The sequence below is a fragment of the Anolis carolinensis genome, chromosome 3 (assembly GCF_035594765.1).
Source record: "Anolis carolinensis isolate JA03-04 chromosome 3, rAnoCar3.1.pri, whole genome shotgun sequence".
Taxonomy (NCBI): domain Eukaryota; kingdom Metazoa; phylum Chordata; class Lepidosauria; order Squamata; family Dactyloidae; genus Anolis; species Anolis carolinensis.
The window spans coordinates 78,064,522-78,089,105 of NC_085843.1; the positions used below are offsets into that span (position 1 = coordinate 78,064,522).

General features: G+C 42.1%; 1 protein-coding gene across 5 annotated transcripts in view; it reads left to right on the forward strand.

The window, feature by feature from the left end:
* The window catches only part of ttc3 (tetratricopeptide repeat domain 3), a 98,828-nt gene that overhangs the window by 21,658 nt on the left and 52,586 nt on the right, over positions 1 to 24,584 (forward strand). For all 5 annotated transcript variants that reach the window (XM_062977154.1, XM_062977153.1, XM_008107534.3 and 2 more), the window contains 12 exons: positions 1,054 to 1,116; positions 2,010 to 2,064; positions 6,762 to 6,924; positions 7,008 to 7,056; positions 7,327 to 7,432; positions 9,869 to 9,926; positions 11,156 to 11,213; positions 12,484 to 12,538; positions 20,369 to 20,506; positions 22,065 to 22,145; positions 23,499 to 23,611; positions 24,250 to 24,376. In XM_062977154.1, coding sequence (XP_062833224.1) covers positions 1,054 to 1,116; positions 2,010 to 2,064; positions 6,762 to 6,924; positions 7,008 to 7,056; positions 7,327 to 7,432; positions 9,869 to 9,926; positions 11,156 to 11,213; positions 12,484 to 12,538; positions 20,369 to 20,506; positions 22,065 to 22,145; positions 23,499 to 23,611; positions 24,250 to 24,376 — 1,066 coding nt within the window. The remainder of the gene's footprint in view (positions 1 to 1,053; positions 1,117 to 2,009; positions 2,065 to 6,761; positions 6,925 to 7,007; positions 7,057 to 7,326; positions 7,433 to 9,868; positions 9,927 to 11,155; positions 11,214 to 12,483; positions 12,539 to 20,368; positions 20,507 to 22,064; positions 22,146 to 23,498; positions 23,612 to 24,249; positions 24,377 to 24,584) is intronic.

Below are 24,584 nucleotides of genomic sequence, written 5' to 3' on the forward strand. Positions count from 1 at the left end.
GATCCCGTCCCATCCCTCCAGCTAAACCATGGGTCTAATCCTGAAGGTCCCCATTCATCTTCTGTCCCATCATGGCCAGTGGCACCCACTTCCTCCCTTACCCGAGTCCAATCCATCTCATCCTCCTCTGAGCTAACCAGCCCCTCCTCCATTCTCTCCGTAAACCCTTCGAAAGACTCCTCGTCAGATGGTGCTGCAAATATGTCTCGCAGTCTTTTTCTCTCTCGCTCCTCGAGAGTATCTGACTCTCGAGGAGTCTTACGCCCACGTCTGTCAGTAACAGAGCCATGAGGCTCAATCATAACACAACATCTGCCTGTTGGCTTGTTGCAAATTGCCTTTTTACGTTTAATGTTTTAACTGTTTACTAATATTAGATCTACTAGTAAACATGTCCTAAATGTTTGATTTATATATTTAAATTTCTATTTTTGTTATTTTTGAGTTGTTTGATAAGTACACTTGATGTTGCTCATTTTATTGTTTATGATGTGATCAGTCTGTTATGTTTTCTAATGTATGGTTGGCATTTTGCCATTATGTAGTAAACTGCTTTGAGTCCCCCCAGGGGTGAAAAAAGCGGTATATAAATGCAGTAAATAAATAAATAAATTGTATGATTTCCTCACATATCTGAAATAGTGAAAAGACATGGCTTTATCTGAAGTTGTATTCATATAGTTTAATTTTATCCTAGACACAAGGAGCCCCCAGTGGCGCAATGGGTTAAACCCTTGTGCCGGCAAGACTGCTGAATGAAAGGTTGGCGGTTTGAATACGGGGAGCAGGGTGAGCTCCCATCTGTCAGCTCGAGCTTCCCATGCGGAGACATGAGAGAATCCTCCCACAGGATGGTCAAGACATCCCGCGCGTACCCTGTGAAATGTCCTTGCAGACGTCCAATTCTCTCACACCAGAAGCAACTTGCAGTTTCTTAAGTCGCTCCTGACACACACATACACACACACAATCCGAGACAGAGTATTTAGTACAACAGCTTTAATTAGAGCTTTCTTCTTCACAAATAGAATTAACCGTATTTCTTATTTTTAGGCCTGAAAATCACCTCCTTTATGGCAACCGAGCGCTGTGTTTTATTCGAACTGGACAATATATGTAAGTTCAATTTTTCTATTCATATCAAAATATGGCTTACCTTCGTGAAGTAAAAATGCTGTGTTCCCTTTCGGAATTTGACTGCATTTTAGAGATTATAAATTGCTGTTGAATTTCTTGGAATGCTCATATAGGAAATCATTTTTAGAATAGTTCAGCAGGTCCTGTGTCCACTTGCCTTAATCAATAGAAAAATGGAAGTCTAGATCATAAGAGTGTAAGTTGCTTCTTTCTCAGTTCACAGGAATGGATATAGAATACAATGCAAACACTTGAAAGCACTTGAAGTGAAAGCAACAAATTATAATAAATGGAAAAAGATGAGGGTATTTGGGATCTGGTCAGGGGGTGCTCTAGTTTTGTGCGATTTTATGGTTTTAACCTGAATTGCTTTTGGTGTTGATGATATGTAATACTGTTTTAATTTTTGTATATTTTAGGTTGTATTGTAATGCTTTTAATTATGAGCTGCTTTGAGTCTCTGTATGGAGAAAAAAGCAGGATATAAATAAACATAATAAGTCAGTTGTTTAAAGCGAAGTGTCAGAAATTCAATTGGGAATCTAGAACAGGTCTTTGGATCCCCTCACTTTGGAATAATGATTGCTAAAGCCTTAGTTTACTGAGTGTCACATATGAATGTCCAGCAATTGACAATGACACATTTTGCATGCATTATCATAAGCAGGCCAAATTATGCAAATCATGAAATGAATACTTTATAATTGTTTGTGTTGATTTCTCTCTATTATTGTATACTAATATTCACATTATTATTATTATTATCCTGCTTTTTCACTCTAAAAAGAGATTCAAAGCATCTAACAATTCATTGGTCTGAAAAATTCTTTTATTTAGTCCTTTTCATCTGAAGAGGATATTTTTGTCTTTAGGAGAGCCCTATGTGATGGAAAGAGATCCATCATTCTGAAACCCAATTGGCCAAAGGTTAGTTGCATTTCCTTTTCAGCTCTTTTGTTGCTATGAATTAAGTATGAAAACTTTGCGCTGTGTTTTTTTTTCCAAAAAACAATTTAAACAGGAGGCTGGAAAACTTAATTTTGGAAGGTCTTCTTCCTAGTTATAAAACATTGACAATATAGTCAACCTGGAGTAAATTCCTGTTTGTCACAGTTATGGGTAAGTTGGATTTAACCAGCAGAATTAGGCATGAGGATACCGCTCTCCATGCAAAGAGTGAAATTATTCACAGACCAACCAATTTTGGATTTATAACCACCCTCACAATTCAGTAGAGATTATGCCATTTCATGATATTGTGATCCAATAAAAGCAAACTAGGGAGGGAGAAATGGACAACCATCACAATGAACTTGCTGACGGAAAACCTTATGAAAGAGTTGCAAAATTATTGGACCCTTGCCCTTGGACTCGTGGATTCCGAACTCCCTCAGCCCTCAGCAGACATATCCATGGCATAGAAGACAGGAAGGATTATCACATGAGGGCAGGATTCAGAAAGTATGGCATGCAAACAACTACTTTCAATTAGGAGTGACTTCTCAACATTGGCCTAAGAGGTGTCTTGGAGTTTTCAAAGTGACATGCTGTCATTTATACTTACCTGATCCATGAAATCTGCCCAAATTTAGACTTCAAAAGCACCTTGTAATATAATACAGAGCAACCTGAAAATGCATGTAATCAAAATATAGCAGTTCGCAAAACATCAAACTAAAATTTTAAAAGATTTGAAAAATATAGTTTTTTCAATTGGGATTTAAAAACAGCGAGGGAAGGAGCAGTCCACAAATGCTCAGGGAGGCAATTCCAAGAACATGGAATGAAAAAGGATGAAGCCAAGCTAAAGAAGAGGCCTAAAATTCCCTTGAATGCAGATCTTGAGGAGGTTGATGAAAACAAAATAAGGTTTGGGGGGGGGGTGCTTAGTTGTGTAGGGCTTTTAACATGAACATAAGGTACCCAAACTGAATCCCCAGAGTAGATAACCAAGGGAGAGATATCATAATGGGGTAACATGATCAAAATGATGGACCAAAAAGATACATCTTGCTAGGAGAATGTTGACTGGAATGGAAATCAGAAGTAAAGTAGTAGAAGACTACTACCAGTGCGTCGTCTTCATCTTGGAAAGAAGTCACGAGTGGAGTGCCGCAGGGTTCCGTCCTGGGCCCGGTTCTGGTTAACATCTTTATTAACGACTTAGACGAAGGGTTAGAAGGCATGATCATCAAGTTTGCAGATGACACCAAATTGGGAGGGATAGCTAACACTCCAGAAGACAGGAGCAGAATTCAAAACGATCTTAACGGACTAGAGTGATGGGCCGAAACTAACAAAATGAAGTTCAACAGGGATAAATGCAAGATACTTCACTTCGGCAGAAAAAATGGAATGCAGAGATACAGAATGGGGGACGCCTGGCTAGACAGGAGTACATGTGAAAAAGATCTTGGAGTCCTTGTGGACAACAAGTTAAACATGAGCCAACAATGTGATGCAGCTGCTAAGAAAGCCAACGGGATTTTGGCCTGCATCAATAGGAGTATAGCTTCTAGATCCAGGGAAGTCACGCTACGCCTCTATTCTGCTTTGGTCAGACTACACCTGGAATACTGTGTCCAATTCTGAGCACCGCAGTTGAAGGGAGATGTTGACAAGCTGGAATGTGTCCAGAGGAGGGCAACTAAAATGATCAAAGGTCTGGAGAACAAGCCCTATGAGGAGCAGCTTAAAGAACTGGGCATGTTTAGCCTGCAGAAGAGAAGACTAAGAGGAGACATGATAGCCAAATATGTGAGGGGAAGTCATAGGGAGGAGGGAGCAAGCTTGTTTTCTGCTGCCCTGCAGACTAGGATGCGGAACAATGGCTTCAAACTACAGGAAAGGAGATTCTACCTAAACATCAGGAAGAACTTCCTCATTGTGAGAGCTGTTTGGCAGTGGAACTCTCTCCCCTGGACTGTGGTGGAAGCTTCTTCTTTGGAGGCTTTTAAGCAGAGGCTGGATGGCCATCTGTCGGGGGTGCTTTGAATGCGATTTCCTGCTTCTTGGCAGGGGGTTGGACTGGATGGCCCATGAGGTCTCTTCCAACTCTACTATTCTATGATTCTAGTCAAAAGATAGTTGCAATAGTTTGTGGCTTCTAGACTTGTGCACTGATCCGTTTTAGCTGTTTTCCTTTGGCTTCTCCGGATGGCTGCCAGGTGTGACTTCTTCCCTTCTATTTAGGAGTACGCAGTGCATGCTTCCTTAACTCCATTCCTTACAGGCTCCCTTGAAATAAATCAATCAATAAGGAAATAAGGAAAGAGAAAGAAAAGGAGCCCAGGAAGGGTGCTTCCTTAATCCTGTTCCTCAAACCTAAGCCCCCTTGAAAGGAAGCAAGGAAGAAAGGAAAGGGATTCCAGGAACAGAAAGGGGAGTCTTGTAAGTTTCCCATTGCCATCAAATGGCCGGATTTTCCCAGATTCAAAACAGATTTTTTTTTTATTAGACGGTTTTTGGGAGGCTCCCGAAAATGGATCTGGGTACCCAACGATATTCGGATACCAAAAATGGATCGCCCTCCAGCTGAATTGCACAAGTCTAGAGGCTTCTCCTTTGTTGTATGTTAGTACTTTATTTCCTTTTCAGATTGGAACAGCAGAAGATGATGCTGTCTCATAAAACGATAAGATCTAGAGATTTAAACCTTTTAGAAACAATTTTGTTAATATATTGCCATATGTAACCTGGATAAGGCCATAATAATCTTCATGTTAAAGCAGTGGTTCTCAGCCTTCTTAATGCCGCGACCCCTTAATGCAGTTCCTCATGTTGTGGTGACCCCCAACCATAAAATTATTTTCATTGCTACTTCATAACTGCAATTTTGCTATTGTTATGAATCGTAATGTAAATATCTGATATGGAGGATGTATTTTCATTCACTGGACCAAATTTGGTACAAATACCCGATATGCCCAAATTTGAATACTGGTGGGGTTGAGGGGGGGTTGATTTTGTCATTTAGGAGTTGTAGTTGCTGGAATTATAGTTCACCTACAATCAAAGAGCATTCTGCACTCCAGCAACGAGGGAATTGAACCAAACTTGGCACACAGAAAATACTGGAAGGGTTTGGTGGGCATTGACCTTGAGTTTTGAGTTGTAGTTCACCTACATCCAAAGAGTACTGTGGACTCAAACAATGATGGATCTGAATCAAACTTGTTGTGAATACTCAATATGCACAAATGTGAACACTGGTAGAGTTTGGGCAAAATAGACCTTGACATTTGGGAGTTGTAGTTGCTGAGATTTATAGTTCATCTAGAATCAAAGAGCCTCTTGAACCCCATCTATGATAGAATTGGGCCAAACTTCCCACACGGAATCCCCATGACCAACAGAAAATACTGTAGGGATTTGGGTGGAATTGACAGTGATTTAGAGGAGCTGTAGTTAATCTACCTCTGGAGAGCACTGTGAATTAATGTTTTCTGATGGTCTTTGATGACCCTTCTGGCACCCCCTCGTGAACCTCCCCCCCCCCCCCCCGAGGTCCCAACCCCCAGGTTGAGAAACACTGTGTTAAAGACTCAAACATGCAACAAGTCCCAAATACCATATTGTTAAGCGGAGTTCCACTGCCAGTAATCTGTTGTGAAATACGTTTGACCTGTTCTAAATTAAGTTTCAACTTACCATGGAAAACCTGTATGTGTGTCTTTGGTTGTAATGATTTTGAATAAATGTATTGTCGAAGGCTTTCATGGCCAAAATCATTGGAGTGCTGTGTGTTTTCAGGGTTTTATAGCCGTGCTCTAGCAGCTTTTCTCCTGACGTTTTGTCTGTATCTGTGGCTCGCATCTTCAGAGGATCCTCTGAAGATGCCAGCTACAGATGAGACGAAACGTCAGGAGAAAATGCTGTTAGAACACAGCCACACAGCCCAGAAACCACATCGCAGTCCGTCTTGAACAAATTTACTTAAGTTATTACTATGAAGTATCTGCCAACTAGTTTCAGTTGGGAGGTTGGGTTAACTAGGCTTGGTAAATAGACAAGCTTTGCGAAAAGGCTTTCATGAACAAAATTTGCAGTTTTAATATCCTGTTGCAGTATAGCCGAAATCATAACATTGAAGCCTACATGTCTATATTGAGGGAAAATGCTTTAAATTCTCTTTCATTTTTGTTCATATAAATAATTCATTTGGATCCAGCCATTTGTATGTTTGCATTTTTTTAAAGTGGAAAGAAGTGTTTAAAAATTATTAGTTTTTGTATTTTGAGTCATGAATTGTATAACTATCTTTTTGCAAAAATTATCCCAAAATAGTATTTACATTTAAATGTCAACTGTTACATAGTTTTATTATCTGAATTCTGTGTGTCTACCTAGTGCCAGCAAAACTAAAAACTGTATTACTACGTTCTGTATTGTTTGTATTGCATTCTTGAAATGTCCTTAATGCATACTTGAGGTACTATGGCACTTAGAATGCCATCCTGTAAATGTCTAAAGAGATGTGAACTGTATTAAATGCAGTTCACATAGATGTTCATAGAATAGCATTGTCAGGCATGAGAAAAATATGTTTGTTAGAATGGGTGCAAATGTATAATTTGACAAATCACGCTATTTTAAGGGCAGTGTTTTTTCATTGTTTTCTGTAGGGGCACTATCGATTTTGTGATGCTCTATCTCTCCTGGGAGAAAATACAAAAGCTCTACAGGCAAACGAGAAAGGTCAGGAACTGTGCAAAGAAAGTCCTGAAGGAATTAAAGATCTTACTCAGCAACATGAGAAATTAAGAAAACAAATAGGAGACATTAGAGGTAGTATTTCACCTTTTAAATATTTCAATCATATTTTTACTGCCATTTATTCAATAACTTGAATGTTTTTTTTAATTATTTAGGCATGAAACAAAATAAACACAGAATGAAGAAATTGGGCCTTCATAAAAAGTAAGTTTCATTCAAGCTGACTATAGATTTCAGAATAAATAAAAACCAAGTACAGTAATGGGTTATTTTTTACAAAAATAATCTGGAAAATGTATTTCATTTTGAGACAAGTGCACACAATATTATCCTGGTTGTTATCAGAAATTTTTGTCATGCAATGTGAGCTCATTTTTGTAAATCTTTTAGTGTGTATCTGCAAAATCCTGCTTCCAAACATAAATGTTTCCAAAAAATCAAACCTTTCAAACCTTGTGCTTGTGATTTCCTTAGTTTTTCAGAATCTTTGTCAGTTTATACTGAATCAAAGAAATTTGACATTGAAAGGAGAAAACAACCTGATTTACACAACCACCTCTATCAGCAAAAGCAAACAAAGGTAAGGGTGTTGGTTAAGATGTTATTACTGCCTTTCTCAGGCTTTAGTGTAGTTTCCAAAAGTGATTTTCTTACTATGTTTTTTTGCTATCTCTATTGATTGCTGTTGCCTTAATTACAACTTTACTGCTTTAGACTATATTTGTATTCCTTTATCATACTTAAATTTAAACGTATCTGAACTTTAGAGGAAACAGATTATTAGACTGATTACAAAACGTGGCTTACAAAAAAGTTAATAGATTAAAAAGTATAAGACTACCTTCTCCAACTATGAAGCCTTAATACACATTAACCTGGAGCTGTGGGGATATCTCCATAGTTAAATTGCACAACCTTAATTCCTAAAAATAAATAAATAGTTATATTGAACAAAGTCGGTGTTCCTTACAAATACTGTAGAGTTCTGGTTAACTGACTTCCAGTTAACCGACACTCCGTATTATCCGACGTCCCAGGCTGCTTGGGAGGCGCCCGTGCGCATTGCTAGGTAGTTTGCTATCTACCTAGCAACGTGCACGGGCACCTCCCAAGGAGCGGGGCGGCGAGCACTCGACTTAGGAAGCGCTCCTGTGCGTTGCTAGGTAACTTACTATCTACCTAGCAATGCGCACAGGCGCCTCCCAAGGGGTGGGGCGGCGAGCAGAGAAGCACCTGTGTGCGTTGCTAGCTAGATAGCAAGCTACCTAGCAACGCACGTGGGCGCTTCGCTAAGCTGAGTGCTTGCCGCCCCGCCCCTTGGGAGGCACCTGTGCGCGTTGCTAGGTAGCTTGCTATCTCCTTATTTAACGCGCACGAGCGCCTCCCAAGGGGCGAGGCAGCGAGCACTCGGCTTAGGAAGCTCCCCTGCGCGTTGCTATGTAGCTTGCTATCTACCTAGCAACGCGCACGGGACGCTTCCTTCAACCAGCTTGCAGGATAATAGGGCCTCCCTATTATCCGTCAAATCCTGTTATTCAATTTCAGTAATGATAATGGTACTGGGATTTTTCTTCATAAGATGAGAATTTGATATTCTAGCTGTTTAGTTGGGAGAACAAGAAATAGATATTTGAGAACATGAAATATTTCAGAGCTCAGTAAACTAGAGGATAACACCAGTTCAAGCTCTTTTATATGGTTGAAGTAATTACCTGGCAAAGGAGAAAGAGACACTGATGAGATTATTTTTCCTGGATTTTAGAACATATAGGAAGGAAGCAAACAATAATTAATGTAATGCAGTGTATGTTCCTGTTGTTTGTACAGCTGTTGTGTTTAAATCAGTTTTCTAGAAAAATTAAAATTTGCTCTAGTCCAGAATTCAGTTCCAACTTAAATTTCTGGTAATTCTTAAGAACTTTGCCCTTACATAGAAAAAAACGGAAGAATGCAATTTTTGTGTTTGTTTCACTTCATTTTGGCCAGTAATTACATTCAATCCGGGAAGTTAGAAGCCTGTTGCATGTGCTGTTAAAGACATGAAGTTATTTAAGGTGCAGAGCCAAACCCTGCTGCAAATGTATTCCTCTCACCATTTGAAGGAGTTTCAAATATCCTGGAATGGATTTGAGTGTATGAAGCTGGTTGGCTCAGTTTGATCAGCTGGATCTGTGACAATGAATATGAAAGTAATTTTTAAGGGCAGGGCAGGAAGAAGAAAGAAATGGGGAAACGAAACAAAGAGAAAGATTTGGATTGAAGGTCACCAAAAATAAGCAGTACAAAGCAAAACAGTCATTCTCTGTTTCAATGGGCGGAATGTCCTGCAAAGGCAAGAAGAAACAGGTATTCGAACAATTAGTTGGTCTTTGATTTAGCACTTTTTGGATCCTGCTTTAAACTTGAGTAATTGGCCAGTTCCACTAGGTTTTTTTTTTTAGAGAGAGAATGCAGTTGTTCTTCATTGTGTCTCTTCAGCAGCAGAGAAGTTCAGTTGCACAGTTCCAATACCCTGATCTAGCTGACTTTCAAAACCTGAATCAGATTTTGTAATGGCTATCAAATTGGGTGGCTTTTTGAAAAAGAGATGATAGATAAAGCTCAGGATTATTGATAGTTATATAACCAGTATGGCCATGTTTCACTTCTAGTATTAATGTAGCTCTTTTGCTGGTGAATGTGAGATTGTAGGCTGCAGTTACAGATAGTAGAAATATCATGGCAATAATAATGCATTTAGGTGATGGTCATATCTTTGTTAAAAATGAATACCCATTTCAACTACAATAGTTTCTTGGGGCACTTTAAAGACTAAAAAGTTTTATTTGACAGAAGCCTTCATAGATCCTATAACTTAGGATAACATAGACACCCAATAGATATATATCAGTGCTCAGTTCATTGGTGTCATAATGTCAATATTTTGTTGGAATAAATTGTCTTCATCTAATAGAGTTGACAGAATTGAGGAAGAGTTACTCATTTTATTATTGTATAACTTTTTACCTTTTAATAGATGCCAAGTAATACATTAACAAAAGAAAATCAGGATAGATTATCAGAATCTGCCTCAGGTAAGTTAATAAAATAGTTGGGCTGTATGTGCTTATGGTGAAGGTATCCTAAATCATTATAGGCAAAGCTTAGGCTGTGGAAATAAGGTGGCATAGGTAAAAATGTGGGATTAGCCAGTCTTGAAGATGATACTAAACCAGCTATAAGAATAAAGAGTCTTTTGGCACTGTAAAAGATTATTATTAATAATAATATAATTTTATTCTTATTATCCGTCTCTATCTTGGCGGCGGCTTACATGGGGACCAAGCCCAGAATAAAACAGAATTCAAAGTACAGAATTAAAACACATAACAAAAATATATATAATTAAAACAATTAAAAACCGAAGAAATAAAAGCATCATAAAATACATCAATCCACATCACAGAACCAAAAGTGGGCATATTCAAATTGCGAGAGAGGGCAAGGCTTATGCAACACAGAACAATAGGACCATGGCTGGGAATGAAGCGCTGGAGGTTGCCCATTGTTTACAGCCTGGCCATGTTTACAGCTAGCTTACCGCCAGATAAGCACAGTTTTATTGAGTTTAAAATTGTTGTTTTTTATATATATTTGTTTTATTTAATTGCATTTTATATTGTTTTATTTTATGCTCTGTTTTTAAGAACCTTTGTGCCATGAGTAAGCCGCCCCAAGTCCCTTTGGGGAGATAGTGGTAGGATATAAGAATAAAGTTATTATTATTATTATTCTGAAAAATTTGGTTTTTAAGTACCAGGACCAAAAATGATGCAGGATGTTTTGGTTTTGAATCATAATTGTAGAAGCAAAGGGCAGAATTATTGTTGAAGTTCTTATGAGTGGGTGGAGTGTGTTTTTTCTCATGTGTCATATTTAAAATCTGTTCTTATTTAATCCTTTTTTAATCTGATAGTTCATCTTTAATATATCTGGTATTTTGTTTTAATCTGCTGTAAATTGCTTTGGGTCATACACAGGGAAAAGACAGGATATAAATTATATTGATACATACATAATGTATAAATGTTCCCTAATGGGTCACTGAGCACTAGGAGGATGTATTGAACATCAAAGAGTGCCTTAGAAGGTTTGAGATTATATTGAAAGCAGTGGTAACCAAACAGGAAATTCAGATCCCATGATCATTTTAAAAGTTGTTATAGATATTCAGAAGGTCACTTGTAGTTATATTTTGTGCTAACATCAGTATGTTTTAGAGCTGGAACAGACATGTAAATGAATGAGCTTTTTAAAAATATAGGACTGAATGAAAATCCAAGGAAACCAAAGAGCAAAATGGGTGATTCTGAAAAGGCAAGGTAAACCTCTTTTATTTTTGTTTTGTTTTTTAATCTAAAAGCTACACTCTCCATAACTCTTTGAAAATAAAAATAGTATTCTGACCATTAATGCATTTGAAAAAATAGAATGAAGCTTTTGAAGAGCAAATAACTTTCCAGTAATTTGGAGGCTAAAGCAAGTACAGTAGAGTCTCACTTATCCAACACTCGCTTATCCAATGTTCTGGATTATCCAACGCATTTTTGTAGTTAATGTTTTCAATTCATCGTGATATTTTGGTGCTCAATTCGTAAATAAAGTAATTACTACATAGCATTACTGCGTATTGAACTACTTTTTCTGTCAAATTTGTTGTTAAACATGATGTTTTGGTGCTTAATTTGTAAAATCATAACCTAATTTGATGTGTAATAGGCTTTTACTTAATCCCTCCTTATTATCCAACATATTCGCTTATCCAACGTTCTGCCGGCCCATTTATGTTGGATAAGTGAGACTCTACTGTATTCCAAAAATGCATTTCCAGTCTAATGCTTTTAGCCTGAAGGAAGATAAGACATACCTACTAGCTTTATGAAGCTTATACACCAGGTTGTGTAATTTTGAGATAGAAAGCTCCACAGTTCCTGGCTACCTTATGTGGCTAAGGCAAAAAGTGATATTGCCAGGATCCTGATTTATAACAGACGAGACGCCGGGGAGAATTTCTGCTTTCCTCTATACCTCCAGAGATGTGTGGTGGAGACTCCTTCTTTGGAGGCTTTTAAGCAGAGGCTGGATGGCCATCTTTCGAGGGTGCTTTGAATGCAATTTTCCTGCTTCTTGGCAGGGGTTGGACTTGATGGCTCATGAGGTCTCTTCCAACTTTATGATTCTATGATTCTAAGTAAGCTTAGCAACCTAAGGTAGCTCCACACACCTTGGCAACATAGCACCCAGGCATATCAGGTTTTGAGCCAGAGAAGGGATGTCAGTTGCTATACCATTGCAAAGACAAATTTGAACTGCAGAATTTTGGGACATGCTGGAGTTGTCATGCTGAGCATGAGGCAGTGATATGTTTGTCAGGTGGAGCAAAATATATAATTCTCTTTACACAAGCTTCCAATTTACATAAAGCTGGAGATACACTTGAAAAGGTGATATCTAGAATCAGTTTGGGCATTCACTTACACGAGATCTGAATATAAAGCAGAAAATCCCATAGAAATACATTTCCTTTTTTTAAATAAATGAGACATATTTGTGCACTCAAATTTTAATGACAAAAATAACTTTTAATTTCAGAGACCAGCTGAATTTGAAAAGTGAACAGAATGCTTGTGGTGGCACTGTACAGCAGGTATCAAAATATATAAATAGAACTTTCATCATTTGTTTAGAAGCCATTATGGCTGCAATTTTCAAGTATTTCAAAGGTTTCTCACCCTTTTGTACACATTCTAAATGCTGAGAAATCTTTGAAATAAATGTGGAAAGCACACAGAGCATTATAAAGTACCACCTTCTGGTGAATTGTTAAGCTGAGGTCGTTTGCACTGGGAGTCTTCCCACACATTGCTTTCATGTGTTGATAGTTTTAAAAGTTATTGAGATGTTAGATGGCTATAAAAATTACAACACAGTATGTTTTGCTAAATTATGAAAGTCTCCCACTCCCGGGGGACTGAGTATTTTTCTTCGTGTACTCTGTGAATGCACACTAATGGAGAAGCTGCGCCTGCGCAGGTTCCGACGGAAACTCTTCCAAGCTGAAGTTCAAATTTTGGCGGTAACCACGCCCCCCTTCCCAAGGGGCATATAAGGCAGCCCCGGGCGTCCGCTCTCCAGTTCCTTTTTTTCCGCCGCAAGGTTCACTTCGGACTCTTCGCATGTCTACTACTTGTTTCAAACGCTGCACGCAGTGCGCTGCTAAAATTCCTGATTCCGACGGCCACGCCAAGTGTCTCTTCTGTCTTGGCGAGGCTCATGTGGTCGGTACCTGCCGCTTCTGCCTAGCTCTCACGGCTCAGGCCAGAAAGAACAGAGCCGCTAGGCTCAGAGCGGCGCTCTACGAAAGATCTCTCGCGCCAGAACCGACTCCGTCGACGTCGGGTACGTCGTCGTCTTCAGCTCTGAGAGCAATGTCGGCGCCAACAGCTAAGGCTCCGACAGCTAAAGCCTCCTCGGTCTCGTCCAGGGCGTCTAGGACCTCCAGGGCCGCTAAACCGGTCAAGCCACCGTGTACTGTGACGACGGCTACCGTGTCGACCCGCTCCGGAAAGGTGGGGCCTTCCTCGACGTCGAGCTCTCTGGCTTCCGCTCTCGTATCGGCTCCCCTCCGTCCTCCTCTGCTATCAAAATAGCCTTTAAGAGGGCTCACGAGGAGTCTCGTCGAGCGCAATCTGACTCAGCTGTGGTTCCTCCAACACCAGGCAAATCCTTGAGGGTTGCATCCAAGCAACCGCCGACAAAAAAACGGCTGACTCAGCGCTCCTCTTCTTCGGCCTCCTCAAGGAGGGACCCGCCGTCCTCCTCGGCAACCTCCTCGAGAAGGTCTTCTCCGATTGTGCCAGCCCAGAGGCCTAGAGATGTTTCTCAATCTCCTTTGCACCCCCTGTCTGACGGGGAGCTGCAGGACTCACCCCACCACTCTACCCAAATGGTGGTCACAGTGCCAGTGCCGGAGCCTCTTGCACCGCTTCACTCATCGCGCCAACAGCTCTTCCCTCCCACCTCGACACCGGAGCGTGGCAGACAAACGGCTCGCCTGGCTCGAGCAGCCCAGGCCTCAGCCTCTAAAGACCCTCGGCTCCCGGCCGTCTCTTCCCGTGAGGCCATGCCTCCCCCCGAGACTGTGCTTTCTTCTCCCCCTCAGTCCCCCCAAGGGGCTGAGGAGGAAGATGTTGACATTGACCGCCCAGACTCTGTCCTCTCGGCTTCGGTAGTCTCTCTCGGACTCGACCTCTCTCCTCCTCACGATGCGTATGAGGCGGACCCGCCTTCTCCTACTGACAATATTCGTGCTTTCTATGATCAAATGGTCAGAATGGCCGACGCCCTGGGTTTGGAGATCAAGCAGACTTCCAAAGCAGTGTCTGATCCAGTTTTCAAAAGGGTGCAGGCCCAAGCTCCGCCGGCCACGCTACTCCCTTTCCTGCCTTATCTCTTGGACGTTATCCAGGCCTCCTGGAAAACCCCTTCCTCCATACCCCCGACCTCGAAGAGGATCAAGACTTGGTACCGTACCGATGACGATACCTTGGAGTGGCTGAAACACCACCCCGACCCCAACTCCCTGGTCGTCAAGGCCTCCCAATCCTCCGGTCGTCAGTCGAACACTCCGGCCGACAGAGAAGGGAAGCGCTTCGACGCTGTGGGTCGAAAGCTTTACTCCGGAGCCCTTTTACTTTGCCGGATGGCAAACTATGGAGCCTGCATGGGTGCCTACCAGCAGATTATCTGGGAGAAGGCACAACCCTTCTTCGCTAAACTGTCGGACGAAGACCGCTCCGTTCTTACCACCCTCCAACAGGAGGCTGACTCGCTCGCCCATCACCAAATCCAGATGGCGAAACATACCGGGGACACGGCGGGCAAGATGATTGCCCACGCGATCGCCATCCGTTGCCACGCCTGGCTGAGGTCGTCAGGTCTCTCCTCATCCTCCAGACAGGTCATTGAGGACCTCCCCTTTGATGCACTCGGACTATTTAATTCCGGTACCGATGACAAACTCAAGTCCAATCATGACTTTAAAATTCTTGCGTCTAAATGTGGCGACCAACCGCAGCCACAGCGTACCCGCTGGTTCCCTCATCGCTTCCGTCGCTTCCCGCCACAATCCTTCCGGCACCAATCTTTCAAGCGCCCCTCGGGCTCGAGCAATCAAAGCCATCACCAACCCCGTCGGGGGCCTCATCCGCAAAAGCAACAGGGTCGAACCACTCCCGCTCCTCCACAGGCTCACCGGCGTACCTGACGCCATCCTTTTTTGCCAAAGCTCCTCGTCCGCTACCGATGTAGAACCCACGCTGCCTCGACGCTCCTGTGCCTTCGCCGACCGCCTGGCCCCCTTTTACAATCAATGGGAGTCCATCACTTCAGATGCTTGGGTTCTTCGCATTGTCCAAGAGGGCTACGCCTTAGAGTTCACAGAGCTCCCACCTACAGGTCACATTCTCTCTTCAACTCCTTCTCCAGAAATACTGGCCGAAATCGATGCCCTCCTGGCCAAAGGGGCCATCCGTCCCTCTCCTCCCGAACTGGACCCGCAAAGTTTCTTCTCCAGGTACTTTACGGTCCCGAAGAGGGGGGGCGGGCTACGCCCCATTCTAGACCTAAGGGCCCTCAATATCTTCATTCGCCCTTCCAAATTCAGAATGGTCTCTATTGCCTCTATTCTCCCGATGCTGCAGCTGGGAGACTACTTTGCCTCCATAGACTTACGAGACGCTTACTTCCACGTAGCGATACGGGAGGCTCACAGACGTTTCCTCTGTTTCAAAGTCCTCGACCAAACCTACCAATTTACCATTTTACCCTTCGGCCTAGTCACGGCTCCAAGGGTCTTTACCAAAGTTGTTGCCGCCGTAGCAGCCCACCTCAGGCTGCATGGCATCACGGTCTTTCCTTATCTGGACGACTGGCTTCTGGTCGGGCCCGACCCTGTACTTCTCGAAAGCCACGTCTCCTTCACGCTGCGTCTCCTAAATTCTCTCGGCCTTCAACTCAATGCCGAGAAGTCAAATCTCTCCCCGTCGACCAAAATTCGATTCATCGGAGCTCTCTTCGACTCCGTCACACAGACTGTCTCGTTACCGCTCGACAGATTCCTAGCTCTCCGCCACCAGATCGCCCTATGTCGATCCGCCCGGAGGGTCCGAGCCTGTGCCATTCAAGTCCTCTTAGGCCACATGGCCTCCACGGTTCTCACGACCCCCTTCGCCAGGCTGCGTCTCCGGGTTCTACAGAGGTGGTTTATAGACACCTTCAAGCCGCTCTATCACCACAACTCAAAGTACCTGTCGATACCGTCAAGCGTTCGCCAATCCCTCTCATGGTGGACGTCTCACCGGAACGTATGCAGGGGTCTTCCATTTCATCCAACCCTACCTTCAATAACCATAACCACGGACTCCTCCACCTACGCTTGGGGAGCCCACATGAACGGCCTGACGGTCCAAGATCTTTGGTCCCCATCCGAGAAGACCAACCACATAAACTTTCTCGAGCTTCTCGCCATCCTCAAAGCCCTGAAAGCTTTCTCCCGCCTCATCTGCCACAAATCCATCCTCATTCAATCGGACAATCTGGTAGCAGTATTCTACATCAACAAACAGGGCGGTACGGGTTCGAGAAAGTTGATGCACCTCTCCTCCCGCCTCTGGCTTTGGTGCATAGCCCACGACGTCCAGGTCTCCGCGATTCACCTTCCGGGTGCCCAAAACGACTTGGCAGATGCCCTCAGCAGGATGACATCCTCCTCCCACGAGTGGAAGCTCGATCCCGAGATCCTCCACAATCTGTTCCTCGACTGGGGGCGACCTACTCTGGACCTTTTTGCCTCCCCCCAGAACGCTCAACTACCCCGCTACGGAGCGAGGCTTCCCCCGAACTCCTTTCCCGGCTGCCTAGGGGACGCCTTTCTGCTGGACTGGTCAGCGGAGATGCTTTATCTTTTTCCCCCTATTCCTCTCATACCGAAAGTCCTCGAAAGACTCCTCTCGATCTCGGTCACAGTGATTCTCATAGCTCCGGCCTGGCCCCGCCAACCGTGGTATCCAGCCCTTCTTCGTCTCTCCAGAAGAACGTTTCGCCCTCTGCCTCCCTTGCCGCACCTTCTCTCGAAAGAGGACGGTCAAATTCTTCACCCGGACCTTCCTTCTCTTCATCTCACTGCGTGGAAGATTCTTACCTAACCTCCCTTCCACAAAACCTCCAGGATGTTCTTCGGGCAGCCCATAAGCCGGCTACAACCAAAGCTTATACCTACAAACTTTCTCGCTTTCACGCCTTCCTTCGATCCCGTAATATCGACTCCTTTCCAACCTCGGTATCGGTGGTCCTCGACTTCCTTATGACTCTCGTCGAGAGAAAACTCTCTCTCGCTTCTATTAAGGCTTACCTCGCAGCCCTTTCCTGGTCTTTTCAACGCCATGGTCAGCCGTCTCTCTTCTCTCACCACCTGCTCAAAACATTTCTCCGAGGCTACAACAACATCTGCCCACCGTCGCTACCGCCTACGCCGGGCTGGAACCTCGAACTTGTACTCTCTCAACTCACATCTGCTCCCTTCGAACCACTGGCCTCAACTGATCTCCGCTTGCTTTCGTGGAAACTAGCCTTTCTAGTGGCAATCACTTCGGCACGACGGCCATCCGAGCTTGCTGCTCTCAGGGTCGACGAGCCATATCTACGTTTCCACCACGACCGTGCTGTCCTTCGCCCGGACATTACTTTTCTCCCTAAGGTGGTGTCAGCTTTCCACCTCAATCAAGACATTGTTCTACCAGCTTTCTTCTCTAATTCCTCCTCTCCTCTCGAGCGAAAACTGCACCTTCTCGACGTTCGCAGGGCGCTCCTCTTCTACAAGGACCGTACCAGGGGCATCCGTAAAACTCAGAGACTCTTTGTCGCCTATGCCCCGGACAAGTTGGGTAATCCCATCTCCTCCCAAAGGTTGTCCCATTGGATTGCTCAGGCCATTGAGTTGGCTTACGAGCTGGCCAAACGCCCTCCATCCATCCGTCCGAGATCAACGAGGGGCCTCTCGGCTTCGACCGCCTTCCTCAGGGGTATCCCGCTCGACTCCATTTGTAAAGCGGCAATCTGGTCGAACCCACTTACGTTTGTCTCTCACTACAGGCTAGACAACAAAGCCCTAAAAGACTCGGCCTTCGCAAGATCAGTACTCTCATCTTGCCTATCCTGACTCTCAAACGGCCTTCTTCTCCCTATACTCACCCGCAGGTGACTCTCTATACCTCTCCTTCAAGTTATGGGGCTAGTTTTTCTCCCCATACCTATACCTCTGGGGACTTGTTTTTCCCTTATTGTGTTGGGCAGTTGCTCTGTAACACTTTATTGACCCTGATGGGTGTGTCAAGTTATGTGATGTTTCCCCTCTTCCCTTGGGAGAGCGTTCATATGCACTGTACTCAATTTCTGTGTTTCTATTACGTTTATTCAGTATTTCCTAATATGTCCCGTTTCTTATACTATGCTCATGCTGACATTGCACTGGTCCTTTTGGACAACTTATTGCACTGGTCTCTTGGGACTGTTATCTCAATGTGTCCTAATAAACGTATGTTTGGACATTCACTGGTTGTCGAGTTTGCCTTGTCCCACCATCCGGGACCTTAGCGTGTCAGTCTCCATTAGTGTGCATTCACAGAGTACACGAAGAAAAAGGACAGGTTGCTTACCTGTAACCATGTTTCTTCGAGTGTACTCTGTGAATTCACACAAACCCGCCCTTCCTTCCCCTCTGGCAAACCTCTCCCTTTCTCGTTGCCTTGGCGGCGTAGGAACTGGAGAGCGGACGCCCGGGGCTGCCTTATATGCCCCTTGGGAAGGGGGGCGTGGTTACCGCCAAAATTTGAACTTCAGCTTGGAAGAGTTTCCGTCGGAACCTGCGCAGGCGCAGCTTCTCCATTAGTGTGAATTCACAGAGTACACTCGAAGAAACATGGTTACAGGTAAGCAACCTGTCCATACATAGACACAATCAGATTAGCCATGCTCCTAGTCTCAAAGGAAATGGCCTAACAAGGCACCAAGAACAAATATACGGTAATTACAGCACAAAGGTGACTTGAATTGATTTTATTTGTTCTCTATTGTACCATGCATGTATTCTACACCTGCATAGAGTCAGAATCCTTTGGAGAGACTGTCATAGCGGTAGCACACATTACATGATATTCCCTATTTGAGAGTTTCTGATATTTAGATTCTTGCTCCTTCTTACCAGTCTTTTACTAGTTTTCCCCAAGATTTGTCAGATTTATTATTATTTTATTTATTCTGTGTTCTGTGAGCATCTGTAAGGAGCACTGTCTTGGCTGTGAGGGCTATGACTCCTAAGACCTTCTTCCTACAGTATGAAGATTGAAGCAGGAATTTCCCTCACTAATGGGCACAATGAGTATTGTTTTGCTTGCAGTCAGATGGTATTGGCAATAGATGTAGTTTCTGGGAAGGGCGTGGAGAAACAACCCTCTACGACTGGGCTTAATGGTTGCAACAGAAAAGAATGTGAACTCCTGCCTTGAGACAAGTAAAAGGAAATGGAAGTAGGGAGATAATGAAGTCCAGCAGATGCTGGCTGTTTTTACTTCCCTCAGAGCACAGCAGTGGCACTTGGAACAGAAGGGGGGTTCCTCATTGGCTGCTGTAACCCATTCTTATTTTATGTGTAAATATATATAAGTTTATATTGGCTTATTCTGGGGTGTTCTGTTGTTTTAATAGATTGTAAATAACGTCTGTTTTATATGGTGCTGAATAATTAAACCAGAACAATGTTCATATAGATCTAAAGTGAGCACAAAACATTAAATTCAAGCAATATTTATTTGCATACTTATAAACTACTAAGAATCTACTGCTCTCCATATGCTTACACCTACAAGTGTTATGCCCCAGGGTATGGGTTATGCATCTGCCATACTGTGTTGCTTTGTAGTTTGGCCCTCTTGACTTTCTGTACCCTTAGTTATGATGAAGCAGCTCCTCCTTTGTAGTTTGGCCCTCTTGGCTTTCTGTATGATGCAATAACTCCTCCCTTCTTTCTCTGGCCTGTACTTCTTCTGAAGAAAGCACATGGTTGCCCAGCTTCTGGGAAACTATCATTTTTTCACCTGCTGTACTGTGATGTTAAACAAGATTTGCCCAGAATAAAGGACCTGGAACCTTGTTTTGCATCTCTGCAGCTGAATTGACACTATCTGACAAAGTTTCTGGTGTAAGTACTAGTCAAAGGAAATTACTACAGACACTCCCACAGCCTCACACTTGCAGCCAGGTTATGAAGTCAGAATAACAAGTCTCTTAATGTCTGTGGATGTCCTAACTGGTTTTTCTGGGAATTGTAGGCTGAAACATCTGGAGAGCACCATATTGTCTTGCTATTTTAAAATAAGTTTTGATATACCATAGACAATATTTATTCTTGTTGATTTTATAGATGAATGTTATAACTTCTCTGGAAAGTTTGAAGACTCATATTATGCAAGGATGCACATCTTTGATGGATCAACGTTTTCACAGTGCTGAAAAATTCTTTGGACTTTTATTGAATAGTATAGATTCAACCCATCTAAAGGTAATGGGAAGATGTCATGATTTTAGAACAATATCACTTCCCTAATAAAATGAACTTTTACACTTTTCTCAGATTTGCTTTAAAAACCATAACCGTATCAAGAAGCATGCCAAATGTACAAAACAATTGATAATGCCAGGAAATATGTTAAGGTATTAGAAATATAGTGTTTTGGACATGTCTTCTAAGTGACTTATTTTGTGCAGATTGTGGTAAAAGATACTCTATTTCTGACCTCATAGTATATTACAAAACTAATAATTTTTCGGAGGTCCTGTTTGTAAAAGATCTCATAAATCCTCTATGAGAAATGATGTTTCAAATTAATGAACAGAATTATCTAGTGAAGATCAGGTACAGAGAACAGAAGGAAAAAGAGCATAACATTTGTAATTCAAATAGCTATTGTTCCTCCACTGAAGTTAAACTGGAGAATAGAGAAAGGGGTAACAGAACTCTATTAACTTCCCTAGAATCATTGTGACTTTTTATTTTTATAAACAATAGTATCCTTCTCTGTCAACTGGCTAGCATTGGTCTTGGTTGAGGGGGCAGTGTTGCAGTGGCTCCAGCTTTTTCTGGAGTATTGAACTCAGAAGGAGCTCTGGTTTTACCCCATGACTTTTGGCCTGCCTTAGGGTTCCTTTCTGTTTTCCAGATTTCGTAGCTTCTACATATTAGCCTTGAAGTAAGGAGGGACAGAAGAATTACCAGTATGCAGTTCTTATGCTTTATTTTCTCCTGCTCTTTAACAAGTGTCTATCAGTCACTTTATGGATTATGTCATGCCACAAGGAGGCAGAACATCACCTGCTGCCCTGTTCCTTTAAGATTCTAAGGGGGCGGAGCTTAGCCTCAGCTCCTGCCAACCTGGAAATGGCAGTTATTCTCAGTTAGATCAGTTGGTGAAGCACTGTAAGGAAGTGTAGAAAGTTAAAAGGAGCACAGAAATTCACATCACGGAACTGTGTTCAAGTTCGATTAAGAAACCATATAATACAGTAATAGAGAAAGTCACTACAACATTGTATTGAAGTCACCTTAAAGATAATAGAATCCAGTCATGTCAAGACTTTATATTGTGTGGCAATATCCATCCAGAACTTGCATAGACTTAAAAGATTTTCTTTCCTCATAAGAGACTTTATAATAGCAACAAGAGGAAAAGAGGTCCATTTTGTTTATTAATAAAATATTTTGATTTGCCAAATACAGTCTCCGATCAGTCCTTTGTGCTATGGTGCCTTCCAGTTCATTTAGTTAAGCATGGAGGCAGAACAGATTTTTAAAATTGTGTTTATGATCTATAAAGCCTCATATAGCTTGGATCCAAGACTGTTTGAACGACCAATTTATGAAGTAACCCATGTTTTTGTTGAAGTTTTTTCTCAGTCCTGCCACTATATACCGATTTGCTTGTTTTATATTTTCCAAGCTGTTTTCTCCTCAAAAGGGAATGCAGACATGTCTGTGTGGAGAGAGAATCGGGGTGGTGGTGGTGGTAGTAAAGCATAATGTTCACGGATAAGTAACTTTAATATTTTTGAACTTGTTACAGAAACTAAATCTTACTGTCGTTGATAATGTTATAATAATCTATGGATATGCCACATCTCTTATTGGAATAGGACAGCCTGAGGTAAGATTTCAAGCTTTTATGTTTGACAGATTTCAATTTAGACAGTGAACAACTTCTGATCTAAAATATTATTAGCAGAGCCATAGCCAGAAAAAAATGAGGGGGGAGTTGAAACCTTTTTTTAGCGAATCATGAAGAGTAGTTCCATAACGCAAAATAATTTTGAAATCAGGCTCCATCAATAAACTTCAGTGGACACTCAAGACAGATATGCTTCAGTAGATACTTATGGGGATTTGGTTAACCAGTTGAAATTTATGAGTAAACTAGGTTTATTAAAACCTGAAAAATTTCGGTGTGTGTGTGTGTGTGTGGGAACCCCTATCCTCCACCCCTCGGCTACAGCCCTGATTGTTATTGTTGGTAGTTCCCTTCTAAACCATATACTGACAGTCCATAAGTTACAAAAAAGATAGGTTCTGTAGGTTTATTCTTAAGTTCAATTTGTATGTAAGTCAGAACACATACATTTTAAGTGTAACTCCAGCCATATAGATGTATATGTATATACAATATAAGCTTTGGATAGCATAGGGAAGGATCAACCTCCCTGTGGTATTTGTTTAGCTGTCTGTACCCCTGTTCAGAAGATTTCATCTCACTTTCTGTCCCTGTGATAAATGGATTTTGAATAGTTTAGCTGGGAAACAAGAATTGGTGATAAAGCTTCAGTTGAGACACGTTGTCTCACCCATGTTCTTAACTATGAGTTGTTTGTAGGTTTGGTGTTTGTAACTGCTGAGGAAAGGTTGACGGTTTGAATCCAGGGAACGGGGTGAGCTCCCATCTGTCAGCTCTAGCTCCCCATGTGGGAACATGAGGGAAGTCTCCCATAGGATGGTAAAACATCAAAAGCATCTGGGCGCCCCTTGGGCAATGTCCTTGTAGACAGCCAATTCTCTCACACCAGAAGCGACTTGCAGTTTCTCTAGTCGCTCCTGAAAAAAAATCCTTGAATCTACATCCTGAATGACTGGTTATTTCTGTGCTATATTTTACTGTTTTCATATAAGAAAAACTGGCTAAGAGACCAAGCGAATGATGTATGTAGATTATAGAACCCCTTTCAGATATAGATATATGGTGCCTCTTCCACGCTATTTCCTGAGATAATTCTCTTTTGAATCTGAACAATCTCTTCTGCAACAGCAGCTGGTGCAGTCAAAGCTACAAAAAGTTTTCTTTCCCGGTCCCTTTCTCCAGGTGTGATTCTTTCCTATGACCTTCCATTCCTTGGTTTAAACCTATGCAAGCAATCTTTATACAATCATATTTATCCTTTATAGTATGTTTTTTTTTTGTTTTAGTATGCATATGTTGAATAAATTTTAAACTGTTTTGTGTTTTTTAAAGGAACTAACCAAGGCCAAAGACCACTTCAGTAATATAATTGAGCAGTATCAGAAAGTGAGATTTGATTGCTTAGCACACTATGGAATTGGAAAAGTATATTTAAGACAAAATCGGTGAGTAGTATACTTATTTACGTAACTGTTGATTTCATTTCATTCAGAATGACTGCACCTTGTGAAATGCTAAGCTTTGTAGTTTGGTGAGGCACTAGAAGCCTCTGGCATAGAATTTTAAATACCTCTCCCTAAACTATAAATCCTAGGACTGTATAGGGTATTAGATTAGATTGAAATCATGGTATTTCAATTGTGTGGTGTGACAGGGTCCTATCAACATATAATATGTAAGGGCAGTTTGGAAGCTTTTCCTAGAATCAAGGTGAGGAGCCAATAACCTTGTTTACATTGCAGTAATTATTTGCTTTTGAAAAGAAGATAGGAATTTGGAGCCCTCAAGTTGACTAACACATTGTTGATTTGACAGTTTGCTGCCTTCAAGTTTACAGTCTGAATAGGATGCAAACGCAACACACACACACACACACAAAGAAAATGGCAGTGGGTGAGGGGAATAAGTCCGGCAGACACTGCCAGGTCTTTGTTTTCCTCTTGCTAGAAAAACACACTTCCCGTTTTTGTACTGCCTTTTTTGGGCAGAGATTAGAGTGAGAATGATAAGCCCAGCTGCATTGTATTCCAGAATATTAAGTTAAATTAAGTACTACAAGACTTGAGTTTTATGCTTATACTAGGTTTTCAGATGCTCTGGAGCAGTTTATGAAATCGAAGACCATGGTTAATCATAAAATGGTTCCTGGTGTATTGACGTGGCCTACAACTTCAATAGTTATTGAAGAGACAAGGATAGAAAAATTACAAGTAAGTATGAATGCTATCTTGATATGTGAATGCTTAGGGGAAAAAATGAATGTTGAGGAGGTATACACTTTGTGTGTGTGTTTAAGAAAACTGTTCTGTTCTTCCAATCTGAAAGCTTGGAGGATATGTGTTTGTGAATTTGGGGAGGGCAGCTCTTTGAAAGGAGTCACATGCTTCTTAGCACAAGGTTTTACCAACTAAGATACTA